We start from the raw sequence: 26,925 nt of genomic DNA, 5'->3' as shown, positions 1-26,925 counted from the left end.
AAAGAGAAACAAATTTTCGATGATGATTATTTATCAGATTGACCCAGTGGATATGTGTAAAATTAACAGCCTTTACTGAGTACAACTTGAAGTAAAAAAGAGCAGTACTGGGAGAGCTGTGCTTTAAGGTAATGTCTCTTTCTATAGTCTAACACAGGTATCTGTGCCCAGACCCATACTTTCATTTCATAATTGTTCCACTCACTACTGCTTATAACCTGAAATACATATAAATTTATTTCTTTTCATAGCACATATATTTGCCCTACAAATGGACCAAAAATACGCAAAGAGCACTTTGATTTTTATTATCTCACCTACATAAACATATCAATTTCCTTAACCCCACCAGGACAAAATAATATTTTCTTTTTACTGCATTCCAAAGGAAGCTGTGCCTTAACTTGGATCTTATTTAACTGCTATTTATCTAAATCTCTAGCTCCAAGATCTCTGTCAGGAACCTAGCTACCGTCTTTGTTTCTCCAGGACCCTTACCATCCTGCCTGTAAAGCCCAGTTTTGCTGACACAAAGATGAACAGTGCCATTTCAGATGAGAAAGAAGCCTTCCCTACATTAAAAGAAAGGTTGCAGCATGGACACATTTTTGAAGAAAGTACAGATATGAATTAGAAAAGAGGTGCCATACATCACCCGCTGTACCTAAAAAGTATAATCTAAATGATTATTTTAAATCCCTTTTCAGTCAAAAATGCGTGAATATTAAATGCTTTAAACAGCTCTACACATCGCTTAAAATGACACTGATTCAAGAATCAACAAACCTTTAAGAATGAAAGCAGATAGAAATCCTTTAAAAGTGGTGCCACAATAAGCATTTTCACTGACTGTGGCTGTTATTATATATATATATATTAAACACAAAAACATACATTTTCACATTTCCTGATCTGGCAATTCCATAGCTTAAAAAAATGGAAGGTAATGCCTGTAAGCCACATTGCCTAAAATTTATTCTTATTGATGTCACTGAGAGCTTTAGCATAAATTTTAATTATTTTTGGAGTTAACTTTAAATATATACATCTAAATAAAAATAATTTTGCAAAAAGAAAAATAAGGTTGATCTATCTCATATAAAAAAGAAGTCTATCCAAAATCTGCCACATTCATTCTTTCTTCAATTTTTGAATTAATTCTTTATGTTTCTGTTTTTAAAAACAAATCAAAATAACTCAAAAGAGATAAGAGAAACTGAGAAATTCTAAGGCAGTTTTCAAAATTAATACTTCTTGCCCATCTGTCTTTTAGCACATTCTCTATTCCAGGTCCCATTCTCCTATTGTCTCCCAGGCCCTTGCAAGGTAATACAGATGGTCACAGCAAAGCTGTTGAGAGGTACAGCTAAATGCACATTTGTCCGCTTGGGAAGATCTTGCTGCAGCTGTAAGTCACTGTAAATCTGCATTACAATGTTAGCTTCACCCTCTTGCCTGTGAGAAAGAAGCCATGATATTCAAAGTGCTGTTTAAGAAATTTCCAGGTATATAGGACATAAAATAATTCAGTTGTTGAATTAGCTGTCTCAGTACCACTATTTTACACCTCTGAACACAAATATTCATTTCAGCACAAGAAATACGTATTTCTACTCCTACATCAAAACTCATTTTCATTTGTTTGGTTTTTGAAAGCCAAAACTGGTAACACAACATAACTCCACAAAATGTCTTCATGAGTGAATATTAGGCAGGTGAATATTATATAAAATAACCAGAAAAGAAAACCAAACTGAGCGGCTGTATTCCACCATAAGCACAGTTTTCATAAATACAGGTGGTGTTGCCAATCAGTGACAGCTGCCTTTGTTCTGGGTATGTCTTTGTTCTGACAGCTGGAAGAAGAGCAGTTTTAATGTATAACAAAGGGAATGTGCTGAATAGGGAACACCTGAAATTCCATCAGGAGACTACAGCAATAGAAAACGTGACTTTAAAAAGCACTTCCTGAAGAAAAAGCAGCACTGAAATCTTCTCCTTATCACAGATCAATTGACTTGTCACAGTAGGAAGGAAATTTGAAAAGGAAATTGCAAGTTCTTTTTAAGCATGATTGGAGGAATTACATTAATAGCCAGCAATCAGTATAGGTTCTACAGGGCACTTAAAAATTTAAATGTATGCATATGCTAGACATTCAGAATGCCCAAGCTTTGTCTTGATAGCAAAAAGCAAACAAAGCAACAGGCAATTTAAATTTCCCCAAAAGCTAATCTTTTACTCAGGTTGTTACTGTTTTAAGTGTTCTTCCATTAAAAATTTCCCTCATTTGAACATATCATTGAGGTATATAAATCGTATATGCTTCCAATCGTTTTATACTAAAAATCCTTGAAGTACCAGCAAGATCCTACATAGTATGTAAATTCACATGACAGTTTCTTACCATATGGAAAGATGTTTTGGATCACCAAGTTGCCAGCCCACAAATGACTTCTGAACTCAGCTTTTTCTTATAATTTCTGTGAGTCACTTATGCTCACTAACTTATTGTTTTACTTAGCAAAAATTAGGAGTGATAATTATGTGATTTGAGAAGCTGCTTTTTACATAATCTTGAGTAACTGTACACTATTTAGCAAGCTACAGCTACAAATGAACATCACAACACCTTCATTGGAAAAATAGCTTAATTTGAGAGGACAGGATAAGGCATCATCTCTGTAAAAATTATCCCAAAAGCTTTCTTATCCTCTCTAATATAACATACAGCTCTTTTGCACAGTTTCTTTTCAAAGCAATTGCAAAAAAAAGTCTCACATAGCACTTCCTCTTTCTACTAAAGAAGGTAGATAGAGGTTACAGAAGTTTTAAGTGTATGAACAAGAAGAAAATTACAGAACAACGACAAACATAATGAATTTAACATTCTTATATATGTATAAGCTTATAAATTCTTTAAGGAAGAGAAGAACCCAAGTTTTGTGTGGTCGTTTTTAACAAACAAATGCACAGTGTACAATGAAGTAGTATGAGAGACTAGAGAATACATTCCAAGCTGAACACACCTAACTTTGCCTTTTAGGCAAGAAAGGACTAAACCTGGAAAGTGTATCATGGCTGGACACCCACATGCTCAAGAGATGAATAGTTTCAGATTAGCTGACTTCACCCATCGAGTTACACAATACCCTTCTTATACTTACTGTAATTCTCTCATCTTTGTCATCTAGAGGAGTCCCATCTTTTTTCCATGATATAGTGGGTTCTGGGTGACCTCTTGGGGGCTGACATTCCATCACAGCAGGTTCGCCTACAGCTACCATGACATCTGATGGATTTTGTCTGAAGTCATCCCGTAGAACTGAAAGAATGAAGGAAATAAGGTAAAAAAAATTACCCAGCAGTACACCAACTGGACAGCAAAATGTTTTGGTTCTTAGTACTTCCTGTTGTCATTTTTATTTATACTACTGAAGAGCTCAGTTCATGAATTTCATCCACCATCCGAGGACTGTCTCTAGTGCCACCAAATTATAACAGAGAAAAACCACATACAATTGCCTCTGACAGAGGAAAAAGGCTGACACAGACATAAGATTGACTGCCTGCAGGGAACAGCTGCCTCACTTTTACCTGACATAGTTTCTGCCTCATGAGAAAATACTTATCACATCTGAAGAAGAAAAAATGTTTTCTTCTCAGTTAGACAGTTAGTCAAAGGTTTAGGGTTAAAAAGTGGTCAGTGACCATATAAACTGCACTCTAAATTTATGGCTAGCTGAATATCCTAGCTACTTTCTAGTTTTTAGGAGACACTATAAGTGGGCAAACATTTTTACAATTTGGTTTCTGTCTTTTTGAGAAAACAAAACAAATCAACAAAACAATAATTGTTTCCTGATAATGGGAGTCATCCTTCAGTCTGATCCAGGACCACATCCTTATTTGGAAGGACTCAGTCTTTTAACAGAGGGAAACATTTTTTATTTTGGCTTCATTACTAAAATTTGCTCTTTCTTCTCATTTGGCCAAGCCTAGGCAACCCATGCTCTATGCACTCATTTACTATGAATGTTGTCAATATCTGTGGGATTATTTTTCTTCTTAGGAGAAGAACAAAAATCATACTGTGTTCATCAGACCATTACATCAAGACCCAGTTTAACAGAATAATGGCATTCCTAAGCCTTGCCAACTAAGTGACAACAGGTTTAATCTAAAAATAAATGACTCAAATTATAACAAATATAACAGTCTAGACCTCTCCACTACTGTTACTCCATCCACACTGAACAAAGGACATAGTAAGAAAAATATTACATTACTACCAAAAGACTCCTATGATTTTGACAAAGCTATCCATCACTCTTGCTATCCACATCGATTTTGTGTTAACACTGTACAGTGAAGAGAATCTGTAGCAAAGAATATGTCCCCTGAGCCACTGACCACAGACATTTGGGCATACATTACTGAAGACTGACTTGGTTGTTAGTGATGCATCTAAGCTGCTGTGGTTTAACTGAGCAGGTGGCTCAGCACTAAGCAGTCTTTCACCCAATTACTCCCTTCACAGTGAGAAGGGAAAGAGAACTAAAAGAATTTTTTATTTTATTTTATTTTATTTTAAAGCAGAAATTGGGGGTTGAGATAAAACTAATTACTAAGACAGAGAAAAGGAAAAAGACAATAGTTATGACTATCAACATATCAACACACATGCATATGCATGTATATAACAGGTGATGCACAAGCAATTGCACACCATGGGATGCCCTGCTACCTCCTTGGTGAGTGGAAGAGAGCAAGATGAACTCCCACTCCCTTCAAAACTCCTTCCAAATGATATTACATGATATGGAATATTCCTTTGGCCACTTGAAGTCAGCTGTCCTAATTCTGTCCCCTCCCAGTTCCTTGGATTGAACTGCTGGGTTCTTTGTTCTGTAAAACATTGCTTAGCAGAAACTATTAACAGTGCTGTGTTATCAACACTGTGTTTCCCCAGAACCAAAACATCACATCACACCAGACATTCTGAAGAAAACAATTCCATCCCAGCTGAAACTATGACTTACTGTTAGATGTTATGGAATGTTTGTGTGCTTATAGAGGTAGATGTATGGCCTTGTCATCAAACTGTTTCTCCCTTAAAGGTCTTCCATACCATATAGATCCTGTAAAAGGGTCTAAGGGCCAATGGGCCACATAACTTGGAAGAGAGGGAAATCTCACACCTACTTTCTGCAGTGCTAAATAATCTAAAATGAAGCTGAAGCACACAAAGGAATAATAGTTCTTTGACTCTGCTTGGGGAGATTTTAGGCAAACAATGCTGTCAGGAGGACTATTTTAATTATTAAGTTCCTCAAATATGCCTATCTTATGCCCTCATACCCCATAATTCCATGGCTATAATCACAGGTATGTATAGCTTGATTAATCACAAAATATACAACAGGAAAGTTCAAGACTGGTAACAGAAATGTGGGTGGAAACCAAAAGCAATTAATACCAAATATTATACCACTGTTCTAGAAACAGGATATAATTTCTGGATGCACTAAAACACACTTTCGCACCACGAAGATAGAAGTATGCTGTAAATTCATCATTTGAAGTTAGCAATCCTCTTCCATTCTGAAGCACTCAGACTTCAGAAGCTTCAATCTAAAAATTAAACTTTTTTTAATGTCCTGGAACCAGAAGATACTTATGCCTTTCAAGGGGGTAGTCAGGGATAAAACAGATCCACCATTTTAACAGTACAAAGTAATACAGAAGAAGTTATGAGAAAATTAGGTTGGATGAGACCTCCTTGCTGTTTGATGAACACGTTATGTTGTCTCAAATAGATCTGGCCAAGAAACATCATTTATAAACAAATACTCAAAACAAAACAAAACAAAACAAAATGAAGCTTTTGTTTGGTGTGCAGAAACATGAGAAAGCATGCTCCACTTAAGAACAAAGCATCTCTCCCTACAAAAAGGAAGTAACATGGATATTTTCTTTCCGGGGATTAGAAAACACTGATGATGTTTTCAGCAACAATAACAACAAACCTGATCCAGGTTACCTTTAGATGAAATATGTTTTCAGAAAGGGAGTTTTTTTTTTGTTTTTTTGTTTTTAAATCTCCAAAGTAAAAAACATAAAAGAAATTGAAACTGAAATTGCATCAAGTTACTCAATACCAAATGCCCAGTTTCCAATAACTAAACACAGAAGTACAAGGTTTATTTGCTACACAACAGTTTTATTCCAACTCAGTAAAAGGGTTGGCTTAACTGTGGGTAAGAAACTATTCTTGTTGAGGATTGCATCACCCAGATAAACTTAAGAGAAATATAAATATAAGTGACCTTATTACTTTTTTTTTTTTTGGTCGTTGTTGTTTGTTTGTTTGCTTTAAATAATCAAGTGATCTCAAGGAACCGTAGTGCTTTTCAAGTCTGAGAGACCTCATAAATCTCAAAGGGAATCCTATCAGATAGCTCCTCAGATGGCTTTTAGCACCTTTAAAGCAACAAAGAAGTCCAGTACTTGCATAACAAAAACGAATTACTTCAGTAATTTCTGCACTTGTTTTTCTTAGATCAGGTTTACAACCGTAGTACCTTGCCTGTAAAGGAATACCTTTCACAAATTAACGAACCCATAAAAGAATGCTTTAGGAGAACATCAAAGGTCCAGGCCATATACACAGGGAAATATGTATATTTTTTCCACTTAACCATGATTTTCTTTTGGCTCTAACATTACATAAAAAAATGCTAACCAAACGTAATCTACTAGAGATTACTCCACAGACAGTTATTTTTGCAGCTGTAAAGTAGATATTAGCTGTTTCTTTGTGGTACTTTTTTTTTTTTTTTTTTTTTTTTTTTTTTTTCCCACATATTTGTTATTTTATTTTCCTCAGGCCTTGGCAATATTACATAAGTTATAAAATTCCCTCACTAACTGCAAAAAAATAATCATCATCATTTTTTTCTCTTCAGAGTCAAGTTCACTGTAAGCCGAGAATATATTTCCTTTCAAAGATAAACTAGAAGTGTAGTTTGTAATCCAGTACAGCATATGCTTTCAGTGACGGAAAGGCCAAATTGCACCACATACATGTTTTTCTACATGCAGTTGGATTGAAAGCAGGTAAAAGTAAGGCTGTGGCTTTGTTTTTCCAATTTAATGTAAAATCTTCATATACAAAAATCCACATTTCTGACACCATGGGTAAGGTTTTCTAGCATTTTACCATTTTACTCCCTTTCTTTCTTTTTTATGTATTTATTTATTTATTTATTTTCCCTGATATAGAAAACTGTAAGTATGACCACAGTACAGCTAGGACAAGGCAATGAGCCTTGCAAAGCTGAATGACTTTGTGATCTTGTCGTGTGAACTCTGTGCTTGTGCAGAAACACTTTCATGCTCTGCTTGCTGAATTAATCAGGTTGAAGAGAAACTTTTGTAACTTCACATAAAAGTCAACAACTCATACAGCTATTTAAAACCTTGTACTATTCAATCAATAAAGCAATTACACTTTCCCTAGAGGATCCTTCCCAGAGCAGAAAGGAACTAGCAATCACTTGAGGATATATTTTTATTGACAAGCAACATGAGCAGAGGCATTATTTTTAGTACAAACCATAAACAGTGTTTTTCAAAATGTAGTATCCAGTGTTTTTTTTTTTTGTTTTTGTTTTTGTTTTTTTTTTTTTTACTTAAGTTTTTCTTTGGTTTCTAAGAAAAAGAGTTTGGAGTCATTACTCGGTGAAACAGTAACTGTATTTCAAGGTTTTCCTTCAAAGAAAATTTTCTAAACTGTCAGCAATTGGAATAGAAACTGTATGAAGGCAGGGAAAGAAATGTGTATTTTCTATTTATAAACAGCTACATGTCACTTGTACTACTACTCACTAATACCTATACAACTATTATTGCAAGTTCTAAACCATGCTGTTAGCACCCAGATGGCCACAGTTTTCCTACTGCACTGGCTATATTTTTCACATCTTGGTCACTGGGTGCCTGTCATGATATGAGAGGAAGCACTATGTTCTGGGGAATTTACCCAAACATCAATGGGATTTTTTCTTCTCTTGTAATGGACCTCAGTAAGAAGCATACCTATATATCTAGTATATAATCTTGACTTGATATGCACAATAATAATAATAATAAAATAAAATCCATATGACATGTTTGTAGCTCAATGCTTGGTTGATTATTGCTTTGCATATACTCACTGTAAGTATTTAATGAATGCTATTGTTAAATTTCATCATCAAATAACTGTGATCTATTTCAAAGACAACAAAGAAAAACATGAAAATACACAAGAAAAAGAAACCAACCAGATTGCTCTAGTCAGTAAGTGGGAAAAAAAGAGCATTTCTAAGCAATATGCTAATTCCCAGTACATACCAGGGACATGTACTCCTTTACAGAGGTATAATTTAAGAACTTCAGATAAGAAAATCTACTGAAAAATTTTACTATAGGTCTATAGTAGTCAGACTGGCTAGACACTTCATACTGGTTGCTGTTCAAAGAAATACATCTAAATATATTTAGCATTCCTAATCAACCAAATTATTACAGCCTTGGTCACCTGATGAATACAGGAAGAGAGGGAAATGTAGATGTTTGGGGTGCACTTACATATCAGATTAAGGAAACCTTAATCCATTCTTACTGTTCTACTGTGATCATCCAGATGTGTTTTCTGCTAACTCTCCTGCACTGTCACTGCCAAACTACGCAACCTCACCAGGCTGGTTGTTAGACATGTGATCAGAGAACACTGAGATGGTATTTCTCACTAAAATATAACAAAAGGGTTACCAACAGTTATCACTCCTTCAGCATGAAGATCATTTACATGTTTCTTTGCATGGTGGACCGTGCCTCAAAAATGGGGTAAAAGACTGGGAAAGTGAAATAAGTAGAAGGAATGATCATTCCTTGCATTGCTTCAGAAAATAACCAGACCTCAACTGTCTTCAGCATTACCCTAAACTATACCAACTTTTCTAAAGACTGCTGGTATGAAATTTATACTGATGTCAAAATATTATTTTTAATACATTTATTCCAGCAATAGGAAAACATTTTTGCACCTCAGTTAAAAAATAATATGAACTACATGTATTCAGATTTAAGACCACTGTGTTACCAGAGAGTATTTTAGACCCTATTAAACTCTATACAAATGTTATCAAGAAAATCTGATCATTTAGAAGTGAGCAATATTATTTTCTGAAGACAATTATTTAAATTATTTTCCCTTCTGAAGACATTAAAAAACAGATAGTAATCCCTTGATTTTATCTCCATTGTACAGCCATTAAAATGGAATAGTAGACGCATGGCTATAGTCAGAAAACACTACTATGATCATCTTACAACAACACTCACATAAAACAAACAATTATTTTATGCAGTAATTGTATAAACCACTAAGATACTGAATGTTTTTAAAGATGTCTACCCTCTTATAAAGACTCTGACAGGCAGGGAGTCACTTCCTTTCACAGCCTGGCCAGTTCTTTCATCTTTCATTTTCTCTTCCCATCAGATTCCTACCTTGAAGCGTTTTGACCTCAGCTACTGGATCCTATTACACCTTTGTCACTTGGTCTAAAAAGCCTTCTGAAGGCAAGCAGATAGCAATCAGTTCACTATCTAGATCTCTAACCTTCCTTACGCCTCCTCTGAACTTCAAAACTACTGAAACACTGCACCTCACAGTTGAACACTCTCACACAGTCAGCTCTTCCTATGAGACAGGACTTCCTCGAATCAGGTAGAGAATTCACTTTAAATAGGTTTCCAGATATAAGAGACTGCTCGTACTAAAGAGACTGATCATAACTGATGATCATCACTTAACATCATGACAGTACTGACCAATTTTGAATCTTGAGCCATGCATCTATGACAACAGACTCAAAGCTTTCATGTAGCATTGTCGAGCTCTGCTTTGAACTCTGTCATTTTGTAAACCTTGCTGACCCTGAATTATTTTAAGATCAAGTGATGGTATTTTTTTGTGCTTAGTATTCAATTGTATTTATATGCATAAGTGCTGATAACATCACCCATAATCTTTCTAATGGAGATAACAGCACCTCTTTGTCCTCAAAACAGAGATATCCAAAATCACTGTTCCTCCAAGTACTGAGCTGTTTTAAAATATATAACTTCTTCTTCTTTTTTTTTTTTTTTGAGATCCCAGTAAAGTTGGAAATACAGCCTTGTACCTATAAGCTATATCATGATGTGCAATCTGAATCTTACAATGCATGCTACCAATAATTGAAGAAATGTGAGAAGTAAACAACAATATAGACTTGAATAAATGAAAATAAATTAATACATGAATTGAAGACTGAATGATGCACGTAGAATCACTTCAATAATTACTGGAAGAGAAGTTCAAGAAACTCTCGTTCCATGTGCTTAGAATAGCAAAGCAGAATTTCAGGCAAAGGAAATTTGCTTTTATTTTCATTGAAAATGCAAATCCAGTAAAGACTTTACTGAATCCAGTAAAAAAAAGTAAATTCTGTTGTAGGAATGATAACAAACTAACAGTATCAGGGAGGGGTATTAAGTTCCTGAAAGAACACATTATAAAGTTATAGAATTTAGAATTAACATTATTAGTAATGTCTGGCTAATGACACCAGTAAGGATCACCGGCGATTGCCACAATCAGGAAACACAGAAAGGTTTTTTGATACCAATCCAATGCACAACCAGCTGAGTTATACACAGGTGTTGGATCTATGAAATAGCAACAGCCTCCCCAGAGACTTGAAAGCTTGATCACATTTTAAAAATATTAACAAAATGCACTTTCAGTCATAGTAACCTTTAAGATGTTTTAGAATGTATTCTCTCCAAAGAGCAATGTTTTTGACTGATAGTTTTTTTAATACAGAACCATAAAAACGGCATCTTAATATACACTGAAGGTTAATAGCTACTTTCTCCAGAAAAAGTGTCACTCCCCATTATATTCAGCAATACAAGCTAGCAGATGTAACACCTGCATGCTTCTAATCCATTAATGCAGAAAGAAATCGTGGAGTTCTTCGCCTACTGGATCACATATTTTTAAAGGTGCTGATGACAAATACAACAGTGAATCAAGCAAAATGCTACACTGCATAGGTATTTAAATGTTGAGGTGTTTGGCAAAAGACATACCAAATGCAGATGTTTGAATATATTATATTTACAGCCTTTTATTTTTTTCATTCAGTCTTTTCAACTCATTGGTTGAAAATTATAGATGGCGGTTATAAAAATGTAGGAAAAAAACACCCCACAATTACTATGATTTTATTTCAATAGTTGGAGACGTGGACTTAAGTGTTGCCACTGGGCAAGATAGATATCATCCTGTACCAGCACCTCTGCATGTGAATAGGAAAGAGTAAACTAAGTGGATGATGAATTGGGTATCAATTAAATGGCCAAATCTGAGAAGTCACATAAACAGTAACTTTAACTCCTGTGAGATGAGAAAGTGGCAACCTAAGAGAACACAATGTAGCACTGGGAATCCTAATTAAACACTGAAGTATCCGCAGTGCCTCAGGCATCCGGCTCTGAGAATATCCCTGAGGTTGATCAAAAACTGAAAATAGATATAGAGAATGGACCTAATTATTAACTTGATTGTGTACAAAATGTGATTCATCTCACAATCTTCCACATATTATGATCTAGAATAAGTCATTTACTATCTTTAATTCAGAATTTATCTCATGGAAGAACAGATTCATTTGTACAGATTGCTGAGACAGCTCCCCTTTACATGTGCTAAATAATTAGGTTTTGTTTTGTTTTGTTTTTCATAATTTGAATCATATTCGTAACAGATAATATTTTTATCATGACTAACAGCAGATTTCTAAACTCGTGGATATAAACCAATGGGTTTTAGACACAGTTCACATAAGAACTGTCTTTGGGAGATCACAGCTTAGATTTTCCTGGGCAAAGAGTAGTTTACATCTCTAAATATGGGTATATTCTGTAAATAAAGCTTTTTTGCTGTGTATACCAACTCAAGGTTCTAATATCTAGTCTGAATGGTTAGCTGTACCAGCTTTCCTCTAAAGCATACTATAAAAAAAGGAAGAATTAGATTAACAGGCTGAACTGAGACCTTTTCTTGGCTCTGCAAATGAGAGCATAGAGAGGTAAACTAAAAGAGATCAAGACCAAAAGATGAGGAAGAAAGGCTGAGAAGACCAGCATCCTGGTGAGTATTTTTAGTTTTCTTTTTTCTTTTCTTTTTTTTTTTAATGACACCAAGCTGTAGGGTACAGTCAGCACACCAGAGGGGCAGGATGCCATCCAGAGGGACCCAGACAGCCTTGAGCAGTAGGCCCATGAGAACCTCAAGAGGTTCAACAAATCCAAATGCAAGGTCTTGCACCTGGGTCGAGGGTAACCCCACTACCAATTCAAGCTGGGGGAGGAAAGGACTGAGCTCAGCCCTGCTGACAAAGACCTGGGGGTGCTGGTAGATGGGAATCTGGACAAGAGCAGCAATGTGCTCTCACAGCCCAGAAAGCAAATTGTACCCAGGGCTGCATCAAAAGATGAGTGACCAGCAGGTCAAGGGAGGTGATCCTGACCCTCTGCTCTGCCCTGGGGAGGCCTCACCTGGAGTACTGAATCCAGATGTGGAGTCCTCAGTACAGGAGAGACACATGTCTTTTGAAGTACTTCCAGAGGAGGGCCATAAAAATTATGGAAGAGATCGAACACCTCTCCCATGAGGACAGGCTGAGAGAAGTGGGGCTGTTCAGCCTGGAAAAGAGAAGGCTGCAAAGAGACCTGATAGTGGCCTTTCAGTATCTAAAGGGGAGCTACAGGAAAGAGGGGACAGACTCCTTTAGCAGGGTCTGTGGTGACAGAACAATGTGAAATGGTTTCAAGCTCAAAGAGGGTAGATATAGGTTAGATTTAAGGAAAACATATTTTACAGTGAGGGTGATGAGGCACTGGAGCAGTTTTCTCGGTGACATGGTTGATGCCCAGGCCTCAAGGTGAGGCTGGATAAAGCCCCGGGCAATCAGATTCAGCTGTGCATGTCCCTGTTCACCGCAGGGGAGTTGGACTAAACAGCCTTCAGAGGTCCCTTCCAACTCTAAGGATTCTATGATTCTGTTATTTATGATTCCAATGAGAAAAATAAAGGAACACAGGTGACAAGGACAACAAGGTAGCAAGCAGTGAGAAAACTGTGAGAAGCAGTTTTCAGTGAGAGCTTAAAGCTCTGATATATGCCACGGGTCAATTGAACCAGAGTGCGATTGATTGAAAAGGTGGTGCTGCCACAACTATGCTGGCTTGAGATTTGAGAAAGTGTCTCTCTTCCCATGGTTTCTAAGCTGGAAAATCCCTGTCTAAGCAGACACACCACAATCAAAGTTCTTTGGAAAGGCTCTGTTTCCATGAAAAGAATCCCATTATGCTGTTAAAGCTGTTGGGGAAAAAAAAAAAAGCTATATCTTAATTATATAGTAGGATTTTATTACTTATACTCCACATGCCCAAATGCATGCATGTGTCATTCTTACAGTAACATTATCCTGTTTCTTCACCTTCCAAAACATTTCAATGGACAGCAGTGAGAGCTGGTACACTTTTTCAAAATTGCATTTGGGCCAAATATGATATACTTTTCAAATTACGATCTCCTTAATTGTACTGATTTTAAAAAACATTCCAGGAAAACACCTATGGGAAATATGGCAGGCAGCCTTACACAGAAGTCACAGAGAAATATGGTCTTCATCTATTTCAATTAACTGCCTTGAGTTGGATCCCGAAGGTACAGAAAAATGTTTGCTTTCTCTCAGACATATTCTAAGATACGATTCATACTGCTTCCTAAATAAAGAAGCATTGCTCAATAGCATATACTCATGATTTTTATTGTTCAAAATTCGAAAAATCTCCAGATGTATCTTCATGAATTACACTGACAGGTCCTCATTTAGGCAAAGATCTGAAGGCTTCAAACTCCACCTAGAGCTTTATAACAAATAGTCACGTCTACAACAATGAAAAATGGTAATGGAGATCACAAAATTTCCCAAGATGGAACTCTGAACTTCATCTCTTGGAAATTAATACACTACAGCAAAAGACAAGAAAACAATGCAGAAAAGCACCTCTACTCTTATTTTGGCTTCAGTTCCTATGAGACAGTCAAAGGCAGCATGCCAATTGATCAGTATGTCAGCATTTAATGTGCAATAAATGCTACTGAGCAAAAATCAGATAAACATTGCCTGTTTAGCAGAGTATGCCTTAAAACTGTCAGGAAGGAGGGCATGAAGTTTTGGATCACCCTATGTGGTGAAACAGCAGCCAGAAGTCTAACTAGGACTTAACAAAAAGAAACAGAGGGCAATGCTCAGCATGAACACAAACACACATAAAGACAACCAGATTTCATTAACACAGATTTTCATTTTGATTAAATGTTTCCTTTTATATTGGGTCACATTCGTTGTTTTCATCCCTGTGTTTTCATTAATATTTTAACAGAGATGGAACATTAAGTTGCGTAACTTCAGTGTTCTAGCTAAAGATAACATCTTTAATAACAGCTACAAAAAGGGAGCTGGCATGCATTGCTACCCAACTGCATAACACTGCGAGGCACAGTGGGCTGCTGTGGTCATTGTGGCATGTGATACAATGCATCTGTTCATAATAACATGCAAAAGTAAAGCGCATGATTGTGACATTTTCTTAGCCTTCATTAGAAAAATGAAAATAGTAAATTATCAGTAACTTCCTCCCCCCCCCCCCCCCCTTCCCCCACTAACCACTGACATTTTTGTTCATTGGTTGATTTGTTTTCCTTGTTTAGGCCATTTCTAACACCTAATAATGAAACTTGAGAAATTTCAGAATTCCTGATCAAAATTCAGCTGAGGTACAATTAGCAGAAGTTCCTATGCTTGATTTTCTTAGCCATTACGAATCTGAATGGTGGATTATTACGATGCACTCTAGAAAAACCCATCAACATTGGTAATTCATTTCCCACCAGTCCCAAGCAGCCCATATATTTTGGTTCATTTCTTAGTAAACCATAACACTACATGTTTTCATTAAGATAAAAGGATGAAAAGCAAATATGATACAGTGTGAGACTGAGATTAATTCACTAATCTGCGAACTCTCGATATAATTAAATTTTCAGTCAGTAGAGTGGACTAGTTCTTCTTTGTACACTTAAGCACAAAAAGTTCTGTATGCATACTAAGCTTGAAAAACATTACAAGACTCTACCTAATCAATAGATGCATAAAAATAGAATTCATACATTTTTAAGGACAGTTTTAAGAAACAAATACTAATAATCTTATAAGAAACAGGATGCTGAAGCCAGTAAAGCCAAAAAGCTTTCAAGATAAAAACTATTGATATCTTCTAGCAATTCACTCAGAAACATCAGTGTGAAGAGGGAGAAAAAAGCAATACCGAAAACCACTGGTGATGGCAGATGGAAAAACAGTAGAAGATGAACATCAGATTTCAGTGGACGTTAAGCAACAAACCAAAAATGTGTAACCCCCTTCATATTTCTACAAATTATCAGTTCTCAGGCCAAATGTTTCCCTCTATAAATAGACTTCTGTTGGTTTGCACTACTTGCAACTAGCTGGAGACATAATATACATGCACCAGAAACTAAAAAATAAAATATTATAATTCATATAATTCATATCCATTATAACAAACTCAGTCCTTCATCATCTTACTTCTTCCAACAACCACACCATGGTCTTCCTTCAATAAGAGCAAGCCCTTTCTCCTGCATGCCCAGTAAATTTCTAGGGGATAAGAGGAGTTTCATGCCTACTGTCAATATTTACACACTATTTGCCCAGTCAGGAGGCCCAAAAGGACAAGTTTTACATTAATATTATAGGTTTTCTTTAGTACACATAGTACACATTTTGGCCCAAATACAAAACTAACAGAGAGACGATGCAAGCCTTCTCTTGTCAGGAAATAAGAAGATACACGACATCAAACAAAAGTTTTTAAAGTCACAACATTCATTTACATATCAAAATCTGCAACAAAATGAAAAATTCTCTTTGCTTAAGAAAATGGTTTCTTGTTTGTGTGCTTAAAAGAAGTTGTCTGGCATCTTTCAGTAGTTCACAATCACTGGTGATTAGTGAAAACCTTTCTTGAACTTTCAGGTGGAAGAACTACAGTTAGTTCTTGTAGAAAAGGCTTTTAAACAGGCAGCCCTAATGCTTACACAAACTGTAAAATTTATTCGTTGTGTTTCTTGTTCCCCATAGAGCAATGAGATACATATCTCAGAAATAAAATGTGTACATTGAATTACATAGTATAGAAAATGCTGTACATGCATAGCACAGCTAGAAGTTCAAATATCTTTGCATAATTTGAACATTCATTGAGAAAAAGGTCTATCTTGTGTTCTTAACAGTCATGGAAATCATGGTAACCAAAAATGTGCTCAATCAACCAACCTGCTCTAAAAAGAGAACGGTATTCCCCTGGGCTCAGTCTTCATATTGGTGCTCTTCAGCATTTTTATCAATGACACAGACAACAGGATAAAGTTTACCCTCAGCACGATAGCTGATGATGCCAAGCTGAGAAGTGCATTAATATGCAATAGAAATAAGGCATGATATTCAGAGGGACCTGGGCAAGCTTCAAAAGTGAAACTGTGGAAACCTAATGTAGTCCAACAAGGCCGAGAACAAGGTGTTCCACTTGGATGGAACAATCCCAGGCACACATACAAACTGGCAGAACTCATTGAGAGCTGCCCTGTAAAGAAGGATTTGGGGAGTCATGAGCCAGAAGTCCATACTTGTGTTCCAGAAGGCCAACAGTATCCTGTACTGCATCAAAAGGGATGGCCAGCAGGAAGAGGGCGGTGATTGTCCACCTCTAATCTGCCCTTGAGAGGCTCCACCTGGAGTACTGCATTCAGGCCTGGGGCTCCCAGCACAAGAAAGATGTAGAGCTATTGCAGTGAGTCCAAAGAAGGGCCATGAAGGTGATCAGAGGGCTGGAGCACCTCTTCTATGAAGAAAGGTTGGAGGAATTTGGGTTTGTTTAGCCTGTAAAAGAGAAGACTCCAGGGAGACCTCACTGTGTCCTTCCAATACTTTAGGGGAGTGAATAGGCAGGAGGGAGATGGACTTTTTTCACAATCTAATAGCGATAGGACAAGGTGGAATTGCTTTGAAACAAAAGAGGGGAAATTTAGGTTTGATTCCAGAAATAAATTTTTAACTTAGAGGATGGTGAGGCTCTGCAACAGGCTGCCCAGAGAAGCTGCGGACGCATTATACCTGGAGGTTCTCAATGCCAGGTTGGATGGGTTCCTGGGCAGGGTGATCTGGTGGGTAACAGCCCTGCCCACAACAGGGAGCAAGAAATAAGTCTTTCAGGTCACTTCCAACCATAGCATGCTATGATTCTATGACTCTATGAACCCTTGATATTAAGCAAGAAAGAAAGAAAGGAAAAAAAAAAAAAAAAAAAAAAAAAAAAAAGGTGGCTTTTCTAGTAAACAGAGGTAAGCAGTGCAATTAACATTTATAATGATTATTGTGTCAAACTTCCGTTCTCAGTATAACTCTATGAGAACACTGTCTAGGTAGACCTCATTATTTAAAAATGTAAAACTGTACAACACAGAAAACTATCTAATCTCTCAGAGGAATCTTTTATTTAAAGAGTGAAGTGTTAACTGTATTCGTACTTATCTAGAAAACACCTCAATAACAAATACCTTACTAAATTTTTTCAATGTTCATGGCAACAATCGGGATTTGTATATACATCATTTGGATATAGGGCATTAACAAACTATCTAGAGAGTTAATCAAGAGAGAACACTTAAAGCAAAACAAGACTGCTGCTACATAATCAGAAACACTAGAGCTGTGAACAATGGAAATGAACATTATTAGCACGCTGTATAAATAATTTAAGGCTTCTAGAAGTGAAATTAATCTACACAGCATTTCAAGCACACACAACTACTAACTCAGACAGAATAATAACAGGTAAGGGAAAAACATATGGGTAATTAAAATGATACATTCCAAGATGGAATACACATAGCTTGGTAGTGCTAGTATCAAGTAAAGAAATAAATATAAAGGAAATTCTATTACATTCATGTATATTTTGTATGTGTTTATCGTTTTGTTGTTGTTGTTTGTTTATGATTTTTTTTTATTTTTTTCCTTCTAGTGTGATTGGAAACTGAATTTGCAGCATCCATCAACATCTACCTGATCAACTCCTCAGCTATTTGAAACTTCAGTGCTATATTGAGTGCTATTTTCACAGAGACAACAACAATCTGATTTGCTAGCACTGGAGATGAGCATTCTTCCTTAAGCCCCCAGTGCACTAGAAGTCCAAGATGAAGTCTCAATATTGTACTTCAAAGGGAAAAGATATTAATGATGTCTTAACCTTTCCTTTGAAACGGAATCTCTATATCCAATTCCATCTAGCAAGGTTAATTGCATAGTATGCAAGGGAATTACTATTATTTCAATATAATGCACCATGGAGAAATGATGAAAGTTGATGTACTGTTGTAACAAGCTTTACGTGAAGAGCACTACAAACATATTATCAAAGGTAAGTATCTTGGACAGGTGAAACAGAAGAATTTTATAACCTTAGTAAGTACATTTAAGTAAGAGCTTCTTTATCCTAAAAAGGCAACCTTGGGATAAATAATAAATAAACAGATGCAAATATGAAGACTGCATGTGATTCGATGTTCATCTGTTACTTCGTGAATACACATATTTCACTATCATCACTTTATTACTATTTATATAAAAATCTCCTTGCTGTTATATGTATCCAAATTGCAAGTTGATTAAAGATACAGTAGAAAAATAAATATGAAAATACAGGATAAATTAATAAGTAAATTTCATTGTAAAAAATGTACCAATGTCACCTCTTTCTTTAAATACAAGTAAACAAAAAGTAAAGTAAACAAAAAACAACCCACAAGGTGACTGCTTTGGGAGCAACTAGAAGTTCTAAAGCAAAAGCAAGGAAATTCCTACTCCTCACCAAAATAATTCATACCGTACATCGGTTCCGTGGCTTCTGCCAATACAAAAGTGAAAGATAAATACTGGGACCTAAGTTAGAAAATGGTTAAGAATATCCCCATGTTTTCAGAGTTTAAGATATTCTTAGAAGTGTTCTGGAATCAGTGTGAGACCTGACAGTTTTCCCCTGACATTGGAAGCCAGGAAGAGGTCTTCAATCTTCCTGAAGTTACAAATACAGTGTTCAGCTAAAAGTCAAACTCTAATACCTTTTACAGAACCAAACACTGCAACTTTTACTGAATGGGAATTGCACTCACATAGATTTCTTGCAAAGGAGTGGACAGGAACAGGTATCTTAGTTACATATACCAATGTTTTAAGGTACTGGTGATTAAACATTGTGCATAAACTTATTTAAAAAACAACAACTTAACTAAAGTAATAAAGGCGTATACCATATAAAGATCCAGTTCCATGCAACATATAATGGATTCAAAATAGCTTTGGCCACATATGGCCATTTAAGGATTCTTTGTTTTTTCTTTTCCCCTTAATTTTAGTATAAGATGTTTCAAATCATTAAAATGAACAGCTATGAAAAAGTGCAAACAAATAATATTACTTTTAATCAAACACAGAAATCGTTTTCAAGCACAACACAACACATTAATAATGTGCTAATTACAATATTGTATTCTGAAAGATAAATATATTAGCAAGCCAGAAGGATCTGGTAGTATTTTATTATACTTTAATAGAAGGAAAATAGGGTTAAACAGATGGCATTCAGAATTTCTCAATGAATTTAGCATCTGTGAGTACATGTTGCATAAATGCCAATTAAAATGTGTCCGAGTAAATTTAAATCCCTTGCTGATAGAATGTAAGCCAATCTAGCTGGCTTAAGATCAAGGTTAGGCTTAATCGTCTGCTGAACTCACAGGAAGTTCCTCTCAAATTGTACAGAAATTCCCAGTGAAATAATAAAACAGTGCGCCTACTGATTTGTATTTATTTACATTCACAGCTCTCTTCTCAAGCGCTAGGCTGAAGCACAAATGAAAAAAAAACACATCACTAAAGTGAATCTTTTGGCAAGGCTAAAGTGAAAAACATTCTTCTTTGATTTAAAAAGTTTCTGCAGACATCTTCTGCAGAACTTTCCTTTTAAGTACTTCTATGAATCAATTACTTTAGTAGTGTCTTCATAATTCCTATTAACCACAAATGCCACTTCTTACATTCTTCTATTCTATGAGCGAAGAATTACCAGTGTTATGAAACTAGGTCCTCATTTTTCACAAAATGCAAAGTAAATAATGAGTATCAAATAATACAACATGTAGAGAAAAGGTCAAACTGAAAACTTAAAGCAATGAAGTTGTTATTTAACCCTATAGCCATTGTAATTCATTTTGATACTTAAATATCTTATAATAAAGATTCCCAGAGACTAATAGAAACACAGTACCTTTGGTAAGAACAAACAAAACAACCCTACATTAAAACAAAACAAAACAAATCAGAAAACATCCAAGGAATTTAAAAAAAGGTAAAAAAAAGCCTTTGCCATGTATTTCAAGATTGTAGAGGTCCCTTCCAATCCAAACCATTCTATGATTCTATTGAATACATGGACTGCTCCAAAAGTAATTCCTCCTATTTTACTATGATGGTCTATGACACCAAAGGCAGAAGTTGGTGGATGGCAATAGAAGCTGATCCTTCCCACCATTATGCTGTTACTTTTTTTTTTTGCTGTGTGCTAGATGACAGCACAGGGGCTGTCTGACAGAATGTCATCTGACATGGAAGTGTGGATGAAGCAAAGATGTGTAACTGAATTCCTTCATGTGGAAAAAAAAATAAGAAATGCACCCATTGACATTCATCAGTGCTTGCTGTACATTAAAGGAGACCATTAAGTAGATGTGAGCACAGAGAGGTGGTAGGTGGTGTCTTTCAACAGTGGCTACAGTGACAGTGGGTAACCTTCTCACATCAGAGGTGAAAATACATTGCCAGTGGTGATGACTATGTTGAAAATTAGTGATTTGTAGTTGAGAATTTTCTCTGTCAAATAGTTATTGTGATCTTTGTTGTAGTTTCCGTGTAAATTAAAAAAAAAAAAAAAAAAAAAAAAGAGAGACATTACTTTCAGAGCAACCTACACACAGTGTTAAGTCTTGCAGGTGTGTACCCAAGAAGACTGAGGAACCAATCCCATGAAAAAGAGAGTATTTTTGTGATGTGTTGAACCACTGGTAAAAATCTGATATTACTGACTGAACTGGGGCCAACCTACACCAAGCAAAACTTGAATCTTTTGCAAAGCTAATCAATTAGGTCTCTTTATGCATAATCCCTGTGCACAGCCTTTTCCCATACCAATTATTTCATGCTTGCAGCACTGAGTTGAGGAAAAAGCCAATCAGAAGCCATAAAATATACAGCACAACAGCAAATGAAATTAAGTGCCTCAAGTGCAACTGACTACCTAGGAAATGAAATCTGAGCTAGACAAGCATACATATACACTAGTAACAAATTAAATGGTGGTTGTCAGCAAAAAAAAACAACCACTCAATATCATTAAGAAGAGTGCAATGGAAACACTAGTGCAACACTCAGCAACTATGAAAGCTTTACTTGGAATGGAAAAACACAAGGTTTATCACTACCTTCTACAGCAGAAGGAATAAAGCAACCTGACAAGTAACATGCATCACTATGTACATTTAGATTACAGAAACCATACTGGATTTTGACTATTTCTGTAACTCAGTAAAATGTGTTTCACAGGTATTGCTGCAAGATTGGATGTGGGAAAAAAATAAAATAAAATAAAATAAAATAAAATAAAATAAAATAAAATAAAATAAAATAAAATAAAATAAAATAAAATAAATAAAAAAAAATAAAAATCACATCTCTTACAGAAAGCCAATGCCCAACAGAATGTACATAAAGTATCTGATTTTTAGACTTATTCATCACTGAATTATTGAAACTCAGGCTGAGGAGCGCCACTGACAATCAAGTCCTTAACATTTTAATAACAACAGACAATGATACTGAGGAAAGAAAATAAAAGGTCAAAAGTCAGACTATACAACACACACTTCCTAAATTGCATTTATATATTTAGTAATGTCAGCAGAAGTTACAGATACGAATTTAACTAAGTAATGATGGCACACTACTCTCTTCTGCCTTGCTATTATAGATCAAAGTAACTGCAGTATGAAAGGTGAAATATCAAACTGTTGTCCTTAAGTACAAGACTGGCAACATAATGTGCTGGGGAAAAAAAAAAAAAAAGAAAGAAAGAAAAAAAAAAAAAAAAAAGATCCAAAGTAAGAAAGTGGCGATTCTAAGTATCATTATCAAGGAACATAAAACAAAGCAAAACTTTCTGAATAAATGTCTGAGAACAGAGAACATGAAATGCAAAGGGAGGCTGGGGGATGGAAGGAGAGGTAGGCGGATTAACTCAGCACTGCTGAAAATACGGCATGACGCACACTTGAAGTTGTTTCTGCACTCTACCTTTTTGGGAGAACTGTGTATTTGCTCAAATCATCTGAAAAGAAAAACTGTAGAAAAGCAGATTTGGAAAGGATAAAGAGTTCAAACTAGTAATATGTGCTTTAGTCCTCTGCAGAAGGTGACAGGGATGAAAGAAGGGTATATGTGGTATGCTCTTCTTTTATATTTTTGCTCACAGTTATTACTCTTAACAACATCTGTGTGTGACCTCTTCCATTAGCAGCCATTTTCCCAGCATTGTCAGGGTCTTCAGATCCATGCACTTACACAGAAGTTCTGCTGAAGCCAGGACAGGCTGCTTTCCACAAACATATTATGGAGAAGGGCTGGAATGTCACATACATCACAGTGAAAAACAAGATTTCTTAATGGATTCACAGTTTTTGATGGTGGAAGCAGCTTTATGAACAACTGCAACTGATGAGCCAGACATGCTTGTCTCAAAGGTCTTGGAAAATGACAGGCAAAGCACTAACAGAACTAGGCTCTACCAGTATCCTTTCAAGTACTAATCCTCACAGTGACTGTCATGATGCTTGGATTCAGTCCTTTACTATAGGTTGCAATCCTCAAAATAATACGATTCAACAATTGCTGTAATTCTCTGCAGTTACACAAAGAACACTTAAAGATAAAAGATTCAACAGAACAGTTTTCATTGTTCTCTAGGGTTAACTGCTGCTCTATTCATTCAGAAGAGGTGACCTTCCAGTAACCTTTTTTTTGTGGCTATGAATGAATGCAAATTTGAGTTTGACCTCACTGTATAACCTCTGTAAAAAGAATTACACTACAGTGATAGTGCATCTTTATGTCAGCATGTCAAATAAATATTTTATTCAATTGCTAACTAGATAATGCATTTTAGAAACAACTTACAACACTGAATCTATTTTCTGAAATATGTCACTAAATGTAGGAAAAAATGTAACTGATTTTTTAATATTTAAATATATTTGACATATATGAAATACTGGACTTATTTGCCTTAGTGAGAATGCATTAAAAAAGTTTTAGCTTCCATTAAGAAGAAACATCCATGAATAATACATCTTTTTCTGATGTCTTCTTGTGTACACAGAAACATCAATTTGTACCTAGCCTACAAGAAAGCTAAATTACAGGTAAACGATCTAATGTGTCCCTTACTACCCTTTGGCAAGCTTAGTCTAATCAGAGTTTTTCCACTAAATTACCCAGATCAACAGAAAACCTGCACAATTATATCTTGCTCTCTAAAACAGCACATGATCTTTGCTCATGTGGGTAATTGCTAGGGTGGAAAATTGCAATGAGGATGACGGTACAGATGTTCTTTTTCAGTTGACCAAACAACATGAAAGAAAACAAAGATTTTTGCTTCACAGTGATTTCTATTTAAAATGCACTGTTTTATATACGTCCAGACACACATAAACAAATATAATGTGAATTTTCAACAGATTTTTCTAACAAGATTACATTCTATTGATGGTGCAGAAAAAAAAAAAAAAAAAAAAAAAAAGACAAGGTTTTAAGTGAGAGGAAGTATTAATAAAGCATCAACATGTGAAAAACAAATGATTAATTTTAGTAAACAAATGATTAATTTTAGTAAACTGTAAAAATGTAAACTATGGTATTTATCAAGTTTAAAGTGTTGAAGAGGTTTTCAAAGCAGGATGAATATACTGGAGAAAACCTTTTATATTTGTATGCAAAAAGACAAACAAACTCAGCGCTGGTGGAATAGAAAAGTTCCGTGTGCAACCATTACTGCTGCTGCACTTTCTTGTCTCCACCAACAGGACCACAAATAGCACTGATGTACACTGTTTTGTATAGTTCTAGGGGCTTTTCTCCATTACAAGTTTGCTCAGGAAGGTTTACCAAGCTGTGGGAATTTTCTTAGTCTTACAAAAAATCATTTTACTCTGTATCCAAAAAAACATTACTGAACATTCTTTGCTGCTAGCTAAGGTTCTTAACATCCAGCTTATTCCCAAAACAAACAATCACTAATAATTACCTTGCACTGACATGTATCAGTGTCAGTCATCAATTACGGCACTGAGTTCACTACAGAATGACCAAGATTGGTCTAACCTAAACAGAGACATGACAGGAAAAGGAGACACAAAACCAGAAAAAGGGAACGGAGAGATAAAAAGATAAGCAATTTGAAGCTAGAACACTGCAGAGTCCCTCTGTATAAGAACAATAATTTCTATCAAAATAAGTAACTTAGTATATGTTGGAAAAGATGAGTTTGGAACAGAACTTGAAAGATTCACAGCAGTGACAAGAAAATTGCCTTCTGAGTTACAGACTTATCCACTGAGAAATGTCTGGGCCAACATATCTAGGAGTAGGATAAATCTGAGAGATCTTCACTGTGTTATGTTTTCTATCTTTCAGCCCCCCATCAGGAGTGACAACTGTATTTGGGAAGAAGGACAAAGATTAGCAGTTATCTGACACGTGTAAAGAGTTAAGCTTTCAAAGGGTATAAGAATCTACATCTGAAGAATAGGATGCCACCTTCTGGTGAGATAGGCATGGGCCAGAGACAAGTACTACCCATCTAAGCAGTTAAGCAACATTGTTGTGCTGTCTTCTAACAGCAGACATTTTTTTCCTAGTATTAGTTGATTAGATACAAATAATACTTACTCAATGAAGACATAAAGAAGACAAAGAGGCACTCATGTCACACATTGATACTAACATCACACATCTCTAGGGCTTCATCACAACTCTGGGCGGCCTGGTCTAGTGGTTGGTGACCCTGCACGTAGCAAGGGGGTTGAAACTAGATGATCATCATGGTCCTTTTCAACCCAGGCAATTCTATTCCATTATCTAATCTTATTTGCAGAAAAGGAAAAATGACTCAAATCTACCACAATTCTAGGGACTACTCATGGTGTAACAGCTCAGTTGATGTGTTTGCTTTTCCTCATTATTGCTACAGAACAATATATGCAATTGCTTTATAATAATATGAGCAGTTATGCATGCATAATTACTGTATTATTTCTTACCATAAAAAGGGATGAACCTGTTTATCAAATTTGAAGATGTGTTTTATCAATCTTCATTTACAACAAAGGGACTGAAAATACCTGAAATATGCTTAACAAAAAATACAAGTTGCAAATGCTAAGAGCAATTATTTATTTATTTATTTATTTATTTTTTCCCCAGCACTTAATAGTGTTACCTATCTATCGTTTGTTTCCCTTGCAGAGCATATACTAGTAACTAACTGCAGGTAAGGAGGCTTGTCCTCTTTTTTTAGTTCAGTTTTATAGGCAACTGAATGAAAACTTAACATCCTGTGGGTGACACTTCTCTGAAAATCTGTCTGTGAAGAATCACCCATACAATGTCAATCTTCTCTCATATATAAAAAACGACAATGAGTCAGAAGAGCCATTTCATCTCCGTGCATGGCCTAACACAAGCAGCCTCAGTTGATGACTAAAAAGACTGTCTGCCTGTCATCCTCTATGCTTTCAAATATTTGCTCTGAGAGAATAGAGAGCTTGGACCACTCCAGGTGTATCTACTGTCTGCCAACTCCAAAGCTACAGTCAAGTTACTAAATCCACACAGAGCAGTGTGGGTGATGTGGGGATCCCAGTGCAGGTCTGCAATCAGCACAGTCACGTAGCACCACACCTGAGTTAACAAACCTACATGTCTGAGTACAGATCTGGGAACAAAAGCATGGTGGTAGCCTCTGCAGCATTAACATGTCTGTACTTTCTCCAGTCCAAGTTCTCTGTCTGCAAAAACACACAGCTTACCACACAGATAAAGGTCATAAAACATTAGAAACATGAAGGCACTATGAAAGCCTCAAATAGATGTAAAACATGACCTAAATCTAAACATAGATAAATACTGAGAGGATTTAGATCACTGTGACCTTCGGAAACTAAAGTGGTTTTATGTTAATGAAAAATCTTCCATCCTTTCCAGGCCACCAGAAGTCCATGCAACCTATTTGAATATTTCTGTACCTGAAGTCATATTTTTTACCAAAAAGAGAGAGACATTTTCCTAGACCACAGTATCAATGTATTGCCCTGAGATGGTATGTGAAGATGTTCCACTGTTATACTCACATTTAATTCTGAAATGAAGGCCTTTAAACCAGTCGTTTAAATAAATAAATAAATAAGTCATACTGAAATTGTACATGCAAAATTTGCTATTGCCTGCTTTTAAAATAAAAAGCACCGTGATTATGTATATGATATGGATCTGATAATTTCCATTC

General features: G+C 35.8%; 1 protein-coding gene across 15 annotated transcripts in view; it reads right to left on the bottom strand.

The window, feature by feature from the left end:
* ROBO1 (roundabout guidance receptor 1) overlaps positions 1-26,925 on the bottom strand; it is a 692,513-nt gene that overhangs the window by 116,527 nt on the left and 549,061 nt on the right. For all 15 annotated transcript variants that reach the window (XM_085547220.1, XM_085547240.1, XM_085547251.1 and 12 more), the window contains one exon: positions 3,168-3,325. In XM_085547220.1, the coding sequence (XP_085403346.1) occupies positions 3,168-3,325 (158 nt within the window). The remainder of the gene's footprint in view (positions 1-3,167; positions 3,326-26,925) is intronic.

The sequence above is a fragment of the Coturnix japonica genome, chromosome 1 (genome assembly GCF_054131305.1).
Source record: "Coturnix japonica strain WE chromosome 1, WE-NBRP24, whole genome shotgun sequence".
NCBI lineage: Eukaryota > Metazoa > Chordata > Aves > Galliformes > Phasianidae > Coturnix > Coturnix japonica.
Note: the sequence above shows the minus strand (reverse complement) of the source record. Positions and strands in the feature narration are given on the sequence as shown.